A 13631-nucleotide genomic window follows, 5' to 3' on the forward strand; every position below is an offset into this window, starting at 1 on the left:
CTTTTTAAATGTCCACTCCGGCAGCCCCCGAGACCAAAGAACTGAGCATGCTTAAAGCACTTCGCTTAATACCCTTTTATTTAAACAGTTATAATTACAATACAGTTTCAAATACCTCCGAGCGGATTTATGCAATGCACTCTAGTGCGCCCAACAGTATTACTCCAGTGCTTTGTCACCATTATTTATTGATGTGCATCGGTTCTAGATAGAGTATTAATATGTTTTATGGAAAAAGGTTTCTCCATAATGACAATGTAAATAGCCCACATATCTACCCAAAAAGTTGTCTCAGCCAATAACTGTAGTGATCTCTCAACACCCCCCCCCCCCCCACACACACACACACACACACACACACACTCACACTCACAACTACTCACTCACTCACCCACCCAGCAACAGCCTTTCTCACTGCGTGACAGTCAGGAGCAGGTCACAGTGAAATATATTTTTAAGAGCAGTATGCCTTGGCGGCCGCGGTGCAACGTAGACATAACCCAAAAACCCGCAACCCGCAACCCGCATTTTCATCCGCGACATCGTTTTCAAAGTAGCTCGATTTTCTGGAAAACTACGAACACGGCAACACTGCAGCAGAAGGCCCCAAATAGAAATGGTTACACAATGGATACAATGTTGCCAGAAACAACGATGGAACCGTGGGCGGAGCTACAGGGACTGTACTTTAGTTTCGGGTTTTGTTCAACAAGCCTTGGAGCTGCATTCTTGATCTCAAGTTGTTCAAGTTTGTTATAGGCTAAGTAATGCATGCACTCCACTGCAAGCTAATAGAGAAAATATACATAATAATAACATATATATAAAATATTAATATTATTACATTTGAATTCATATCCATTCCAGAGACAGGAAATTGTTTAATATCCTATCGCGAAGAAACTGGATCCGACTTGGTACCAAATATTGGGATATTTCAACATCCAAAATATTACTCAACAACACATCTGAAGTCTGTGAAGAGCAATTCCTTATGCAAATAAATGAGAAATGACTTGTGCTGGTATGGGTGATACTGATATCAGTTGAATGTTCTGTTTGCAAAATAACTCCCTGTCTTCTTGTTTTGGTTATTGTAACCCTACGTGAGAGACGCGACCAATCCGGTGGTTTTTTTCTATCTCAGTAGCCTATTGGAGAGCTTGTCTATAAAGGCACTGAGAGCATGTTTTTCTATCTTTTTGTCTGTGCTGCAATACATGCTCTTAGAGAATAAGTTGGGAGAAGTGGGACAACTTTCACTGCTCGTTATCAAATAAGTTATTGAAACAATAACACCATTTTATTTGATCTCGGCACCAATATCCGAGGTCATTGAGACATTTGGAGGTGAGTTTTAATACTTTGGCAGTGTGCTCTCTGTGTCAGTAACAGAGAATTTATTAATATGGGACTATATCTTTTCCCACAGTTTTATCATTGGAGGACAAGATTAAACATGTATTAATTGTTACTGCTGGTATATTTAGGTAAATTGAGTGTCCATTGTTAGTTCCTTTATAAATCATTTTTTAGGAATATTCTGTATTCTTCAATCGCTACCCTTTCGATCTTGACAAACTTCACTCATCTCATCTAGTCATCTGATGTAGTTTGGTTACACTTGTGACTTGTGAAATTAGACCCAGTGGTTTCCTACCACTCAAAATCATCACTGCGATCACTGTCTGTGCCTTCAACCCTCTGTCCTGTGGCACACAGGCCTCAATAGTCTCTTTTCATTAGCCCTCAGATATAGGTCTGTCTTTCGCTCTGTTCATATAATAGATCAAACGCTAGAAGTTAGAGCATTGGGCCAGAAACTGAAAGGTTGCTGGTCAAATACCCAAGCCAACAAGGTGAAAAATATGTTGATGTGCCCGTGAGCAACCCTAATTTGCTGCAGGGGTGTTGTACTACTATGGCTGACCCTGTAAAACAACACATTTCACTGCACCTATCCCGTTTATGTGATAATAAAATATATATATTTTTTTTATGAGAACCTGACCGGATAGCTTAACCAGAGAAGTTCTATCAAGCATCAGAATAAATCATCCACACTCCAGAGATGGACACAGGAACTGAACCTATGGGCACCGGAGGTCATCATGGGTCAGGTGATCCAGTTGGACCGGCGCTGCTCTGGCTCCAGGACACTGTTACCACGGTAACACTGCAGGCGCGTCAGAGGGTGTTACAGGGAGCGTTGTTACTGTGTGCTCTGGGACTGTTACTATGGACCGCCATCTTCCTCTACGGGAGCTTCTACTACTCCTACATGCCCCTAGCTACCTACAGTACACCTGTCCACTACTACTACAGGTGTGTTTTACACACATACAGACACACTCTCTCTCTCTCACACACACACGCTGTCTATCTCTCTCTGTCTCTCGCTCTCTCTTTCGCTCTCTCTCTCTCCTATACACACACACTGTCTATCTCTGTCTCTTTCTCACTCACTCTCACACACACTGTCTGTCTGTCTGTCTGTCTGTCTGTCTGTCTGTCTGTCTGTCTGTCTGTCTGTCTGTCTGTCTGTCTGTCTGTCTGTCTGTCTGTCTGTCTGTCTGTCTGTCCGCTCTCTCTTTCGCTCGCTCTCTCTCTCACACATACACGCTATCTATCTCTCTCTGTCTCTCGCTCTCTCTTTCGCTCTCTCTCTCACACACACACACTATCTCTCTCTGTCTCTCGCTCTCTCTTTCGCTCTCTCTCTCTCATATACACACACACTGTCTATCTCTGTCTCTTTCTCACTCACTCTCACACACACTGTCTGTCTGTCTGTCTGTCTGTCTGTCTGTCTGTCTGTCTGTCTGTCTGTCTGTCTGTCTGTCCGCTCTCTCTTTCGCTCTCTCTCTCACACACACACGCTATCTATCTCTCTCTGTCTCTCGCTCTCTCTTTCGCTCTCTCTCTCATACACTGTCTGTCTGTCTGTCTGTCTGTCTGTCTGTCTGTCTGTCTGTCTGTCTGTCTCTCTCTCTCTCTCTCTCTCTCTCTCTCTCTTTCTTGTGGCAATATGCAACAAGTATTGCTGCTGTGACGGCACACTGTGGTATTTCACCCAATAGACATGGGAGTTTATCAACATTGGACTTGTTTTCAAATTCTTTGTGGGGCTGTGTAATCTGAGGGAAATATTTGTCTCTAATATGGTCATACATTTGGTAGGAGGTTAGGAAGTGCAGATCAGTTTCCATCTAATTTTGTGGGCAGTGTGCACATAGCTTGTCTTCTCTTGAAAGCCAGGTCTGCCTTCGGCAGCCTTTCTCAATAGCAAGGCTATGCCCACAAAATCTGTACATAGTCAAAGATTTCCTTATTTTTGGGTCAGTCACAGTGGTCAGGTATTCTGCCACTGTGTACTCTCTGTTTGGGCCAAATTGCATTACAGTTCTTTCCAATGTGTCAAGTAATTATCTTTTTGTTTTCTTATGATTTGGTTGGGTCTAATTGTGTTGCTGTTCTAGGGCTCTGTGGGGTCTGTTTGTGTTTGTGAACAGCCCCAGGACCAGCTTGCTTAGGGAGCTCTTCTCCAGGTTTATTTCTCTGTAGGTGATGGCTTTGTTACGGAAGGTTTGGGAATCGCTTTCTTTTAGGTGGTTGTAGAATTTAAATGGTCTCTGCATGCATTATTAGGTGTTTTACATTGTACACAGAGGATATTTTTTGCAGAATTCTGCATGCAGAGTCTCAATTTGGTGTTTGTCCCATTTTGTGAATTTTTGGTTGGTGAGCGGACCCCGGACCTCACAACCTTAAAGGGCAATGGGTTCTATAACTGATTAAAGTATTTTTAAACAGATCCTAATTGGTATGTTGAATTTTATGTTCCATTTGATGGCATAGAAGGCCCTTCTTGCCTTGTCTCTCAGAGCATTCACAGCATTGTGGAAATGACCTGTTAAATGTTTAGGCTGAGGTATGTATAGTTCTTTGTGTGCTCTAGGGCAACGGTGTCTAGACGGAATTTGTATTCGTGGTCCTGGCAACTGGACCTTTTATGGAACACCATTATTTTTGTCATAACAAGATTTACTGTCAAGGCCCAGGTCTGACAGAATCTGTGCAGAAGATCTAGGTGCTGCTGTAGACCCTCCTTGGTTGGGGACAGAAGAACCAGATCATCAGCAAACAGTAAACATTTTATTTCAGATTCTGGTAGGGTGAGACCGGGTGCTGCAGACTGTTCTAGTGTCCTAGCCAATTTGTTGAAATATATGTTGAAGAGGGTTGGGCTTAAGCTTCATCCCTGTCTCACCCCCTGGCTCTATGGAAAGAAATGTGTGTGTTTTTTGCCAATTTTAACCCCACACTTGTTTGTCTACATGGATTTTATATTGTTGTATGTTTTTCCACAACACCACTTTCCATCAGTTTGTATATCAGGCCCGCTTGCCAAATTGAGTCGAAAGCTTTTTTGAAATTAATTAAATTAATGAAAAACAAAGACTTTGCTTTTGTTTTGGATTGTTTGTTTGTTTGTTAATTAGGGTGTGCAAGGTGAATACGTGGTCTGTCGTATGGTAATTTGGTAAAAAGCCAATATGACATTATGACAGTACATTATTTTCACTAAGGAAATGTACAATTCTGCTGTTAATGATAATGCAGAGGATTTTCCCAAGGTTGCTGTTGACGCATATCCCACGGTAGTTATTGGGCTCAAATTTGTCTCCACTTTTGTGGATTGGGGTGATCAGTCCTTGGTTCCAAATATTGGGGAATATGCCAGAGCTGAGGATGATGTTAAAGAGTTTAAGTATAGCCAATTGGAATTTGTATTTGTAGTCTGTATATTTTATCATTTAATTTAGGATACCATCAACCCCACAGGCCCTTTTGGGTTGGAGGGTTTGTATTTTGTCCTGTAGTTCATTCACTGTAATTGGAGAATCCAGTGGGTTCTAGTAGTCTTTAATGGTTGATTCTAAGATCTGTATTTGATCATGTCTATGTTTTTGCTGTTTGTTCGTTGTTATAGAGACAAACAAATTGGAGAAGTGGTTTATCCATTCATCTCCGTTTTGGATAGATAACTCTTCGTGTTGTTGTTTGTATAGATTTTTCCAATTTCCCCGAAGTGGTTAGATTCTATGTGTAACGTGTACGCTAATAATCGGACAGCAAGAACAGGGGGTGAATTTAATAAATAAATGAAGATGGAACAAAACAAGAGTAGCGTACAGACATGAAACATATAAACAGAAACAATAACGCCTGAGGAAAGACCCAAGGGAAGTGTGAGATATAGGGGAGGTAATCAGGAAGGTGATGGAATGCTGGTGTGTGTCATGAGGCGCAGGTGCACATAACGATGGTGGCAGGTTTGCGCAATAGTGAGTAAACTGTCGACGTCGAGCGAGTGGGAGCGGGAGTAAACGTGACACTATGGATTCTTCAATAACGTTGAAGCTGATTACTGACTTGCTGTTCCTTTTTTTGTAGTGTATTTATGTATTGTTTTAGTGATTCACCATAGTGTAAGCATAGTATCAGGTTTTCTGGGTCTCTGTTTTTGGTTGGACAGGTTTCTCAATTTCTTTTGTAGGTTTTTGCATTCTTCAAACCATTTGTCATTGTTAATTTTCTAAAGTTTAAATTTTTAGATTTGATAGGGAAGCTATGAAACATTTTGTCCAGGAAATTCTTTGGAAGGGATTGAATGTTGTTGCCTAATTGTTTGTTAGATTTCCACACTACTTTCCTTCCATCTATAGCATTTCTAAATATTATTCAGTTCCTTTGGCTTTGATGCCTTACGATTGAGCATAGCTCTGTTCAAGTAGAGTGTGATTTTGCTGTGATCTGATAGGGGTGTCAATGGACTGACTGTGAACGCTCTAAGAGACTCTGGGTTGAGGTCAGTGATAAAGTCTACAGTACTACTGCCAAAAGATGAGCTATAGGTGTACCTACCAAAGGAGTCCCCTCGAAGCCTACCATTGACTATGTGTACATACCCAGCATCCGACAGAGCTTCAGGAGTTATGACCCATTTTTCTTGGTTATGTTGTCGTAGTTGTGTCTAGGGGTGTCAAAATCGCCGTAAGGAACGGACCAAAATGCAGCGTGGTATGTGTTCATGATGAAGTTTATAATTAAAGAAAGCACTGAACACTGAATACAAACTATACAAAACAATAAACGAATAGCGACCGTGAAGCTATAATGAGAACTGTGCTGACACAAGCAACAAACATAGACAATCACCCACAACCCAAAATGACAAAACCGGCTACCTAAATATGGCTCCCAATCAAAGACAATGACTAACACCTGCCTCTGATTGAGAACCATATCAGGCCAAACACAAAAACAGACAAACTAGACATCCAACATAGAATGCCCACTCAGATCACACCCTGACCAAACAAAACATAGAAACATACAAAGCAAACTATGGTCAGGGTGTGACAGTGACCCCCCCCCCAAGGTGCGGACTCCGGCCGTAAAACCTGAACCTATTGGGGAGGGTCTGGGTGGGCATCTGTCCGCGGTGGCGGCTCTGGACGTGGCCCCCACTTCACCATAGTCTTAGTCCACTTTAGTAGCGTCCTTTGAGCGGCGACCCTCGCAGCCGACCTAGGACTGGCAACCCTACTAAAGGACCCCACTGGAGTGAGGGGTAGCTCAGGGCTGAGGGGTAGCTCAGGGCTGAGGGGCGGAGGCAGCACCGGACAGGCGGGAGACTCCGGCAACGCCGGACAGGAGGAAGGCTCTAGCGGCGCTGGAGAGACGAGACGCACTATAGGCCTGGTACCTGGTGCCGGTACTGGTGGTACTGGGCCGAGGACACACACCTCAGGGCGAGTGCGAGGAGGAGAAACAGGGAGTACTGGGCTCTGGACACACACAGGATGCCTGGTGCGGGGGATAGACCGGACCGAGAAGGCGTACTGGAGGTCTTGAGCACTGAGCCTGCCCAACCTCACCTGGTTGAATGCTCTCCGTAGCCAGGCCAGTGCGGCGAGGTGGAATAGCCCGCACTGGGCTGTGCAGGCGAACCGGGGACACCATGCGTAAGGCTGGTGCCATATATGCCGGCCCAAGGAGACGCACTGGAGACCAGATGCGTAGAGCCGGCATCATGGCACCTGGCTCGATGCTCACTCTAGCCCGGCCGATACGAGGAGCTGGAATGTACCGCACCGGGCTATGCACACGCACTGGGGACACCATGCGCTCCACAGCATAACACGGTGCCTGACCAGTACAATGCCCTCTCTCACTCCGGTGGGCACGGGAAGCTGGCGCAGGACTCCTACCTGCCTTGGCCACACTCCCCGTGTGCCACCCCCCCCCAAGAAATTTTTGGGGCTGCCTCTCGGGCTTCCTTGCCAGCCGTGTTCCCTCGTATCGCCGGTTCCTCTCTCCGGTTGCCTCTGCTTTCCTAGCTGCCTCCACCTGTTCCCAAGGGAGGCAATCCTTTCCTGCCAGGGTCTCCTCCCATGTGTAGCAACCCTTGCCGTCCAAAACGTTCTCCCATGTCCATTCCTCCTTCTTGCGCTGCTCCTGCTGCCGTTGCCTGTTACCACGCCGCTTGGTCCTTGGTGGGTGGGTGATTCTGTCACGATCGTCGTAAGGAACGGACCAAAATGCAGAGTGGTATGTGTTCATGGTGAAGTTTTTAATTAAAAAAAGCACTGAACACTGAATACAAACTATACAAAACAATAAACGAATAACGACCGTGACTTTATAATGAGAACTTTGCTGACACAAGCAACTAACATAGACAATCACCCACAACCCAAAATGACAAAACAGGCTACCAAAATATGGCTCCCAATCAGAGACAATGACTAACACCTGCCTCTGATTGAGAACCATATCAGGCCAAACACGGAAACAGACAAACAAGACATCCAACATAGAATGCCCACTCAGATCACACCCTGACCAAACAAAACATAGAAACATACAAAGCAAACTATGGTCAGGGTGTGACAAGGGGGGCATATGGAGGAGGGAATGCTGTCACCTCCAGGTAGGTGTTTGTCCCCCTGTGTGCTAAGGGTGTCAGCTTCTTGTCCAGTTCTGACATTTAGATCGCCACAGACTAGTACATGTCCCTGGGCCTTGAAATTGTTTATCTCCCCCTCTAGGATGGAGAATCTGTCATCGTTAAAGTATGGGGATTCTATTGGGGGGATACAGGTAGCACACATGAAAAAAAAAATCTCTGTTGACATAAATTCCTTATTCATTTCTAAACTGATGTAAAATGTTCCTGTTTTGACTAATTTAATAGAGTGGGTTAGGTCTGCTCTATACCAAATTAAGAGTCTCTTCCCTGTTTCACAACTGGTAGTTTGATGGATGGGACTACCAGCTCTCTGTAAGCTAGAGGGCAACCAGTGGGTCCGTCTCCTTTACACCATGTTTTTTGTAGAATGACAATGTCTGTATTTCCAATTTCTTTGATGAATTCTGCGTTCCTGCTCATTAGGCCAAAGGCAGATGACCTAAGACCTTGTATATTCCAGGTTGCGATAGTGAGAGCTTTGTGTTCCATGGTGTCTAGTGTTTTTTTGTGTGGTTGGGCCTGTTGCTCTACTTATGGCCTGGGCATATGTCCTGCTGTCATGTTGAGGTCCTTGCCTTAGGGGCGGGGGGTATAGGGGGCAGAAGGGGCATAGATCTGATATGGGAGGGCCTATATAGGGTGTGGCCAGGGTTTGCTTGCGGAGATCTTAAGCTGGATGGGGTGTGGCTGGTGATGCTGTGGTCTAGGTGTAGGTTCGGTGCAGGTCCTCTCTCTCTCTCTCACACACACACATACACATTCTCTCTCTCTCTCTCTCCCTCACCTAAAGTACATACATAACTTTTGCAATAATTGGAATTCATTACGTTTTTGACTCCCTTTCCTTCTGCAGGACGGACTGTGACTCCTCAGCTTCTCTTCTCTGCTCCTTCCCCACCGCCAACATATCTCTCCTGAGGAATGGCAAGAACCAGGTGATCCTTATGTACACTGTTTATCCATCCACCTTTATTAGCCTATGTAACGATTTGAAACGTTTTCCAAATTCACAGAATTAATTGGGAGGTTTTCACTATGATGTTTGAACTCATTTGAACCCTCCCTCTGAAGGTGATGACATACGGCCAGCCCTATCGGATCACTCTGGAGCTGGAGATGCCCGAGTCGCCAGCCAATCAGGAGTTAGGAATGTTCATGGTCAAGATGTTCTGTTACTCCGGACAGGGGCAAACTGTGACCTCTTCAGCACGATCTGTGAGTTGACCAGTGTTGGCAATACCAAGTATTGTGTTGGATTTGTTCATGTGCATCTCATAGTTGCCTATTAAACAACCCTGCTTTGCACTTTTTAACATGAACCTGTTTTGATCTGTATTGGTGTGGTGTATTTTGAGTGTATGTTCGATTTTTGTATATTGCTGCAACCAAATTGACCAGCAATGGGGAACAATCAATATCTTCTGAATCTGAACAAATCAGCTGCACATTTAAATATTCTGATTGTCCTGTATTGGTAAATTGAACACCATGTTGGTCTGCCTCGCTGTCTCAGGTAAGGCAGCTCAGCTCCAGCTCTCGCTTTGTGAGTACGCCGCTGCCCCACACTGACCTCCCACGCAGCTGTCATACCGCATACTATGACTGCTTATGACATCTCTTATATAGTTAAATATAGAACTGCTTATGACATCTCTTATATAGTTAAACACAACTATATTACTGCTTATGACATATCTTATATAGTTAAATATAACTATAGAACTGCTTATGATATCTCTTATGTAGTGTTTTTTACAGTGTAATAAGCTTTATGACAGTGGTACAGTATGTCAGAGGAATGTGGCAATGGACAATAAACTAAAATATGCATTAGAAACTGTATATATTGGCCATAGGGTGTCCTGCTCCATGTCCTGTTTCTATTAGACAATGCTGCGGTATCGCTCCGGCCTGCTCCAGACTCTGGGAACACTGTTTCTCATCCCATTCTTCCTGGCTGGAACGGCTGACCAGAAACAGTTGGTAGAGGTGGAGCTCTTCTCCGAATACAGAGAGGATTCTGTGAGTCTCTTGCCGCCCATTGTGTGTATGTGTGTGTGTATGTACAGGGCTAATCCCTCTCTCTCTATATAGTATGCCCCCTCTATAGGAGCCATCATTGAAATCCAGTCTCAAAGGGTGCAGATCTACTCAGCAAATCTCTACATTCACGCTCACTTCACTGGCATAAGGTTAGCTTTACCTCATATTAAATCTTTAACAAGTATGAAACATTTTGATTTACTTAAAGTAACACATTTACTTGAAAGTATGACCTAACCCACCCACCTCCTCTCCAGTGGTGAAAAAAGTACCCAATGTCATACTTGAGTAAAAGTAAAGATACCTTAATAGAAAATGACTTAAGTAGAGGTGAAAGTCACCCAGTAAAATATTACTTGGGTATTTGGTTTTAAATATACTTACACTACCAGTCAAAAGTTTTAGAACACCTACTCATTCAAGGGTTTTTATTTATTTTTACTATTTTATGGTTGTGAGAATACAATGCGTGTGCAAAGCTGTCATCAAGGCAAAGGGTAGCTATTTGAAGAATCTCAAATCTAAAATATATTTTGATTTGTTTAACATTTTTTTGGTTACTTACTACGTGATTCCATATGTGTTATTTCATAGTTATGATGTCTTCACTATTATTCCACAATGTAGAAAATAGTAAAAATAAAGAAATACCCTTGAATAGGTGTTCTAAAACTTTTGACCGGTAGTGTAAGTATCAAAAGTAAAAGTATACATTTCCAATTAATGTAAAAAGTACATTATTTTCTTTAGGAATTTAGTGAAGAAAAAGTAACAATTGTCAAATGTCTACTTAATTAGTATGTTTAAGTATTTTTACTGAAGTACTTTACACCACTGCTCATCAGGTACTTCCTGTACAACTTCCCAACACTGTCAGCAGTAATGGGTGTGGCCAGTAACTTGTCCTTCCTCAGTGTCCTCCTCCTCTTCAGCTACCTGAGGCTCATCTGGGGCCGATTTATCAACCCCCAAAAGGTGAGAGTGGAATCTCCCCTAGAACAGGAGAACATGGTATGATTCACATAGTGAGACAGTGTAGTGGATCTTTTTATAACCTGTGTATACTGTTCTCGTACCTGTCCAAAACATTTCTTCAGAGACAGTAGTCCCAGTACGTTCTAGTATATTCTGTGTGTGTTCATGTATGTGTGTGTGTCTGGGCGTGTGTGTATGAGGTGAGAGATAGGATTAATCTTCATCAGAGGCTAGCCGGGAGTGACGAGAGCGAGGACACTGAACACCTACAAGATTACCAGGATGACACTACAGGTAAGTACACACTTGTACACACACCTGTGTGAGATGTATCATGTGTTGTTTGTTTCCTATATCATGATGTTATGTTGGGTGTGCTTTTCACTCAGGAATCAAGAATTCTTCATCGGATGCACTACTGGAGGCACATCAGATTACAGCAACCCATCTGAACCAGAAGGAAGAGTCCATTCTCAAAGCAGATGGGGGGGAGATGGACATCAGACATGGAAGGTTTCAGAGTGAGATAGACGAAGAAGAGATCATTGCTGAGGAAGAGGGGGAGAATATGGGCATGTCTCTTGACCCAGAGTTGGAAGGGTCATCTGAGACAGCAAAGCAGCCAGACAGCATCCCCAGCAGACTGACTGGAACCTCAACCTGTGTGATATCCTGATGGAGAGCTCCAATGGAAGCACAGTGGCTCAATGACCAATAGTTGGGCGCCAAAGTATTATCTTTAGAGGGGGCCCTCTTGTACTTTGTTACTGTAAAACAATATGAAGATTTGTTAAGTTTAAAAACCTTATATGTTTAAAGCTGTGTGAATATATAAATGTTTGTGTCCTCTTTATTTAGTTTATTTAAAGTTGTGTGATGATTCATGCAAAAACCAGACAATGTTGAAATATTTGACCATAGGCCTCCACCTAAGATGACCATTTTACTGTAGCCTACAGTATTGCACAAATGGAGTAAGGGTTATATCAGATGACCTCAGTATTATGAAACATCCAGGGTGGATGACAACACAAAGTGCCTTCCTCATTTTAATATGTTTGCATGTTACCAGATAATTTTCCATCCAATTGGCAACAAATGTTCATGTGAATATTCTAAAATCCACATTAAAAAAATATGAAAATATTTCCACAAATGGTTTCCAACAAACGTACTTGTTGCGTGATGATGTAGTGCACACAAAATGTACTTTCTTGCGTAAGTTTTCATGTAGGCCTGCCGAACAGATAGTTTTCTCACAAACTGTTGCGTTAAATAGCAAATAGCCTCCTCTGGTCTCCTCACATGCGCTCCAGCCAATAGCTCGCATATAAAGTGAGGATAGGCTGTGCGGTTACCACTAGTTACCACAGCCACTAAGTCAAAATTGGCTTTATTGTAAAACTTCATGAAAACAAATATTTGCTCTTTGGTCTTAATTTAAGGTTAGGGGTTTGCATAAGGTTAGCAGTGTGGTTAATGTTAGGGTTAAGGTTCGGTTTAAAATCACATTTTAGGATAAATTGTAGAAATGGGCGGGGTTTACGACTTTGTAAATGTGGTAACTAGTGAAGACCAGGCTGTGTAGCTAGACGAGTTTACATGATGAGATTATTATGGATAAGAGCGAGTATATCATTTTTTTTGTCAAACGGCAGACAAGCATCGATCATCATGTGACCAGAATAAGACCCCTCGATATTCATCGAAATTAGCATCAACCTCATCACCGTGTGAAGTTCATCATAATTTACATCATCTGTCGCCTAATAAACTGCATGACTTCCCGAGTGGTAGTGGGAGAACCACACACCATATCATCGCTTCGATATGATAGTTATTACTGACTCCAAGTTTACTTCGATATGATAGTTATGTCAATATTTGCGCATAAAAGCGTTTACACCGCAATTTCTCACATAGTTATGTTTACCGAAACAAAAAGATCCAACCATGTCGAACGAACAAATGATCCGTTGGCATTCATAAAATTGTACCTAAACTTCACAGCTGTCATTTTTTTATAAGGCTTGACTTTGCTTGCATAAAAACGGTGGATGGAAACGTGATTAGTAAACAGAATTATATCCAACCTTTTTATGCAAGCAAGTAAAGTATCGTAAATGTCGATACAGAAACATAACTTTTCTGTAAACTTTTCAAATGCTGACAAAACAAAATACGCTAGACAAGGTGGGATCGTTTTGTGTCAGTAAAATTAATTATGCGAGAAATGTCGGTGGAAACGCGATGGCATGAAGTTTACTATAGGCTACAGGGTGGTGAAAGTGCAAGTAAATGAGCTTGATGCTGCTTTCCAATAAATATTGAGTGACTTATTCTGGTGACATGATAATGACTGTTTGGCTGCCATTTGACAAATAAAAAGTATCGCGCTAATTTGTCCATAATAATGACTTCGTCATATAGGCTATACGTGCGCTAGCCAACAGCGAGCAGATCGTTATTCCGGATAGAGCGCATGTGCCAATACCCCGTATAACGCGAAATGTTTTTGTGATACAACCATCAGTGGAGTTAAAAATGCGACGGAAACCCATTTAACGTGTATTTT

The 13631-nt window shown here is 42.8% G+C and overlaps 1 protein-coding gene across 2 annotated transcripts; it reads left to right on the forward strand.

The window, feature by feature from the left end:
* Positions 1-375: 375 nt before the first annotated feature.
* Positions 376-11892, forward strand: LOC135526595 (seipin-like). 2 transcript variants are annotated; one of them, XM_064955105.1, is made up of 10 exons: positions 376-1350; positions 2004-2325; positions 8892-8973; positions 9110-9253; positions 9552-9581; positions 9926-10060; positions 10133-10230; positions 10927-11056; positions 11257-11350; positions 11446-11892. In XM_064955105.1, the coding sequence occupies exons 2-10, from the start codon at positions 2072-2074 to the stop codon at positions 11730-11732; spliced, it is 1254 nt and encodes a 417-aa protein (XP_064811177.1). In that variant the 5' UTR covers positions 376-1350; positions 2004-2071; the 3' UTR covers positions 11733-11892. The 2 variants fall into 2 exon arrangements, with proteins under 2 accessions (XP_064811177.1, XP_064811178.1); XM_064955106.1 differs by lacking the exon at positions 9552-9581.
* The last annotated feature ends 1739 nt before the right edge of the window (positions 11893-13631 follow it).

Source organism: Oncorhynchus masou, chromosome 32, assembly GCF_036934945.1.
Source record: "Oncorhynchus masou masou isolate Uvic2021 chromosome 32, UVic_Omas_1.1, whole genome shotgun sequence".
Lineage (NCBI taxonomy): Eukaryota > Metazoa > Chordata > Actinopteri > Salmoniformes > Salmonidae > Oncorhynchus > Oncorhynchus masou.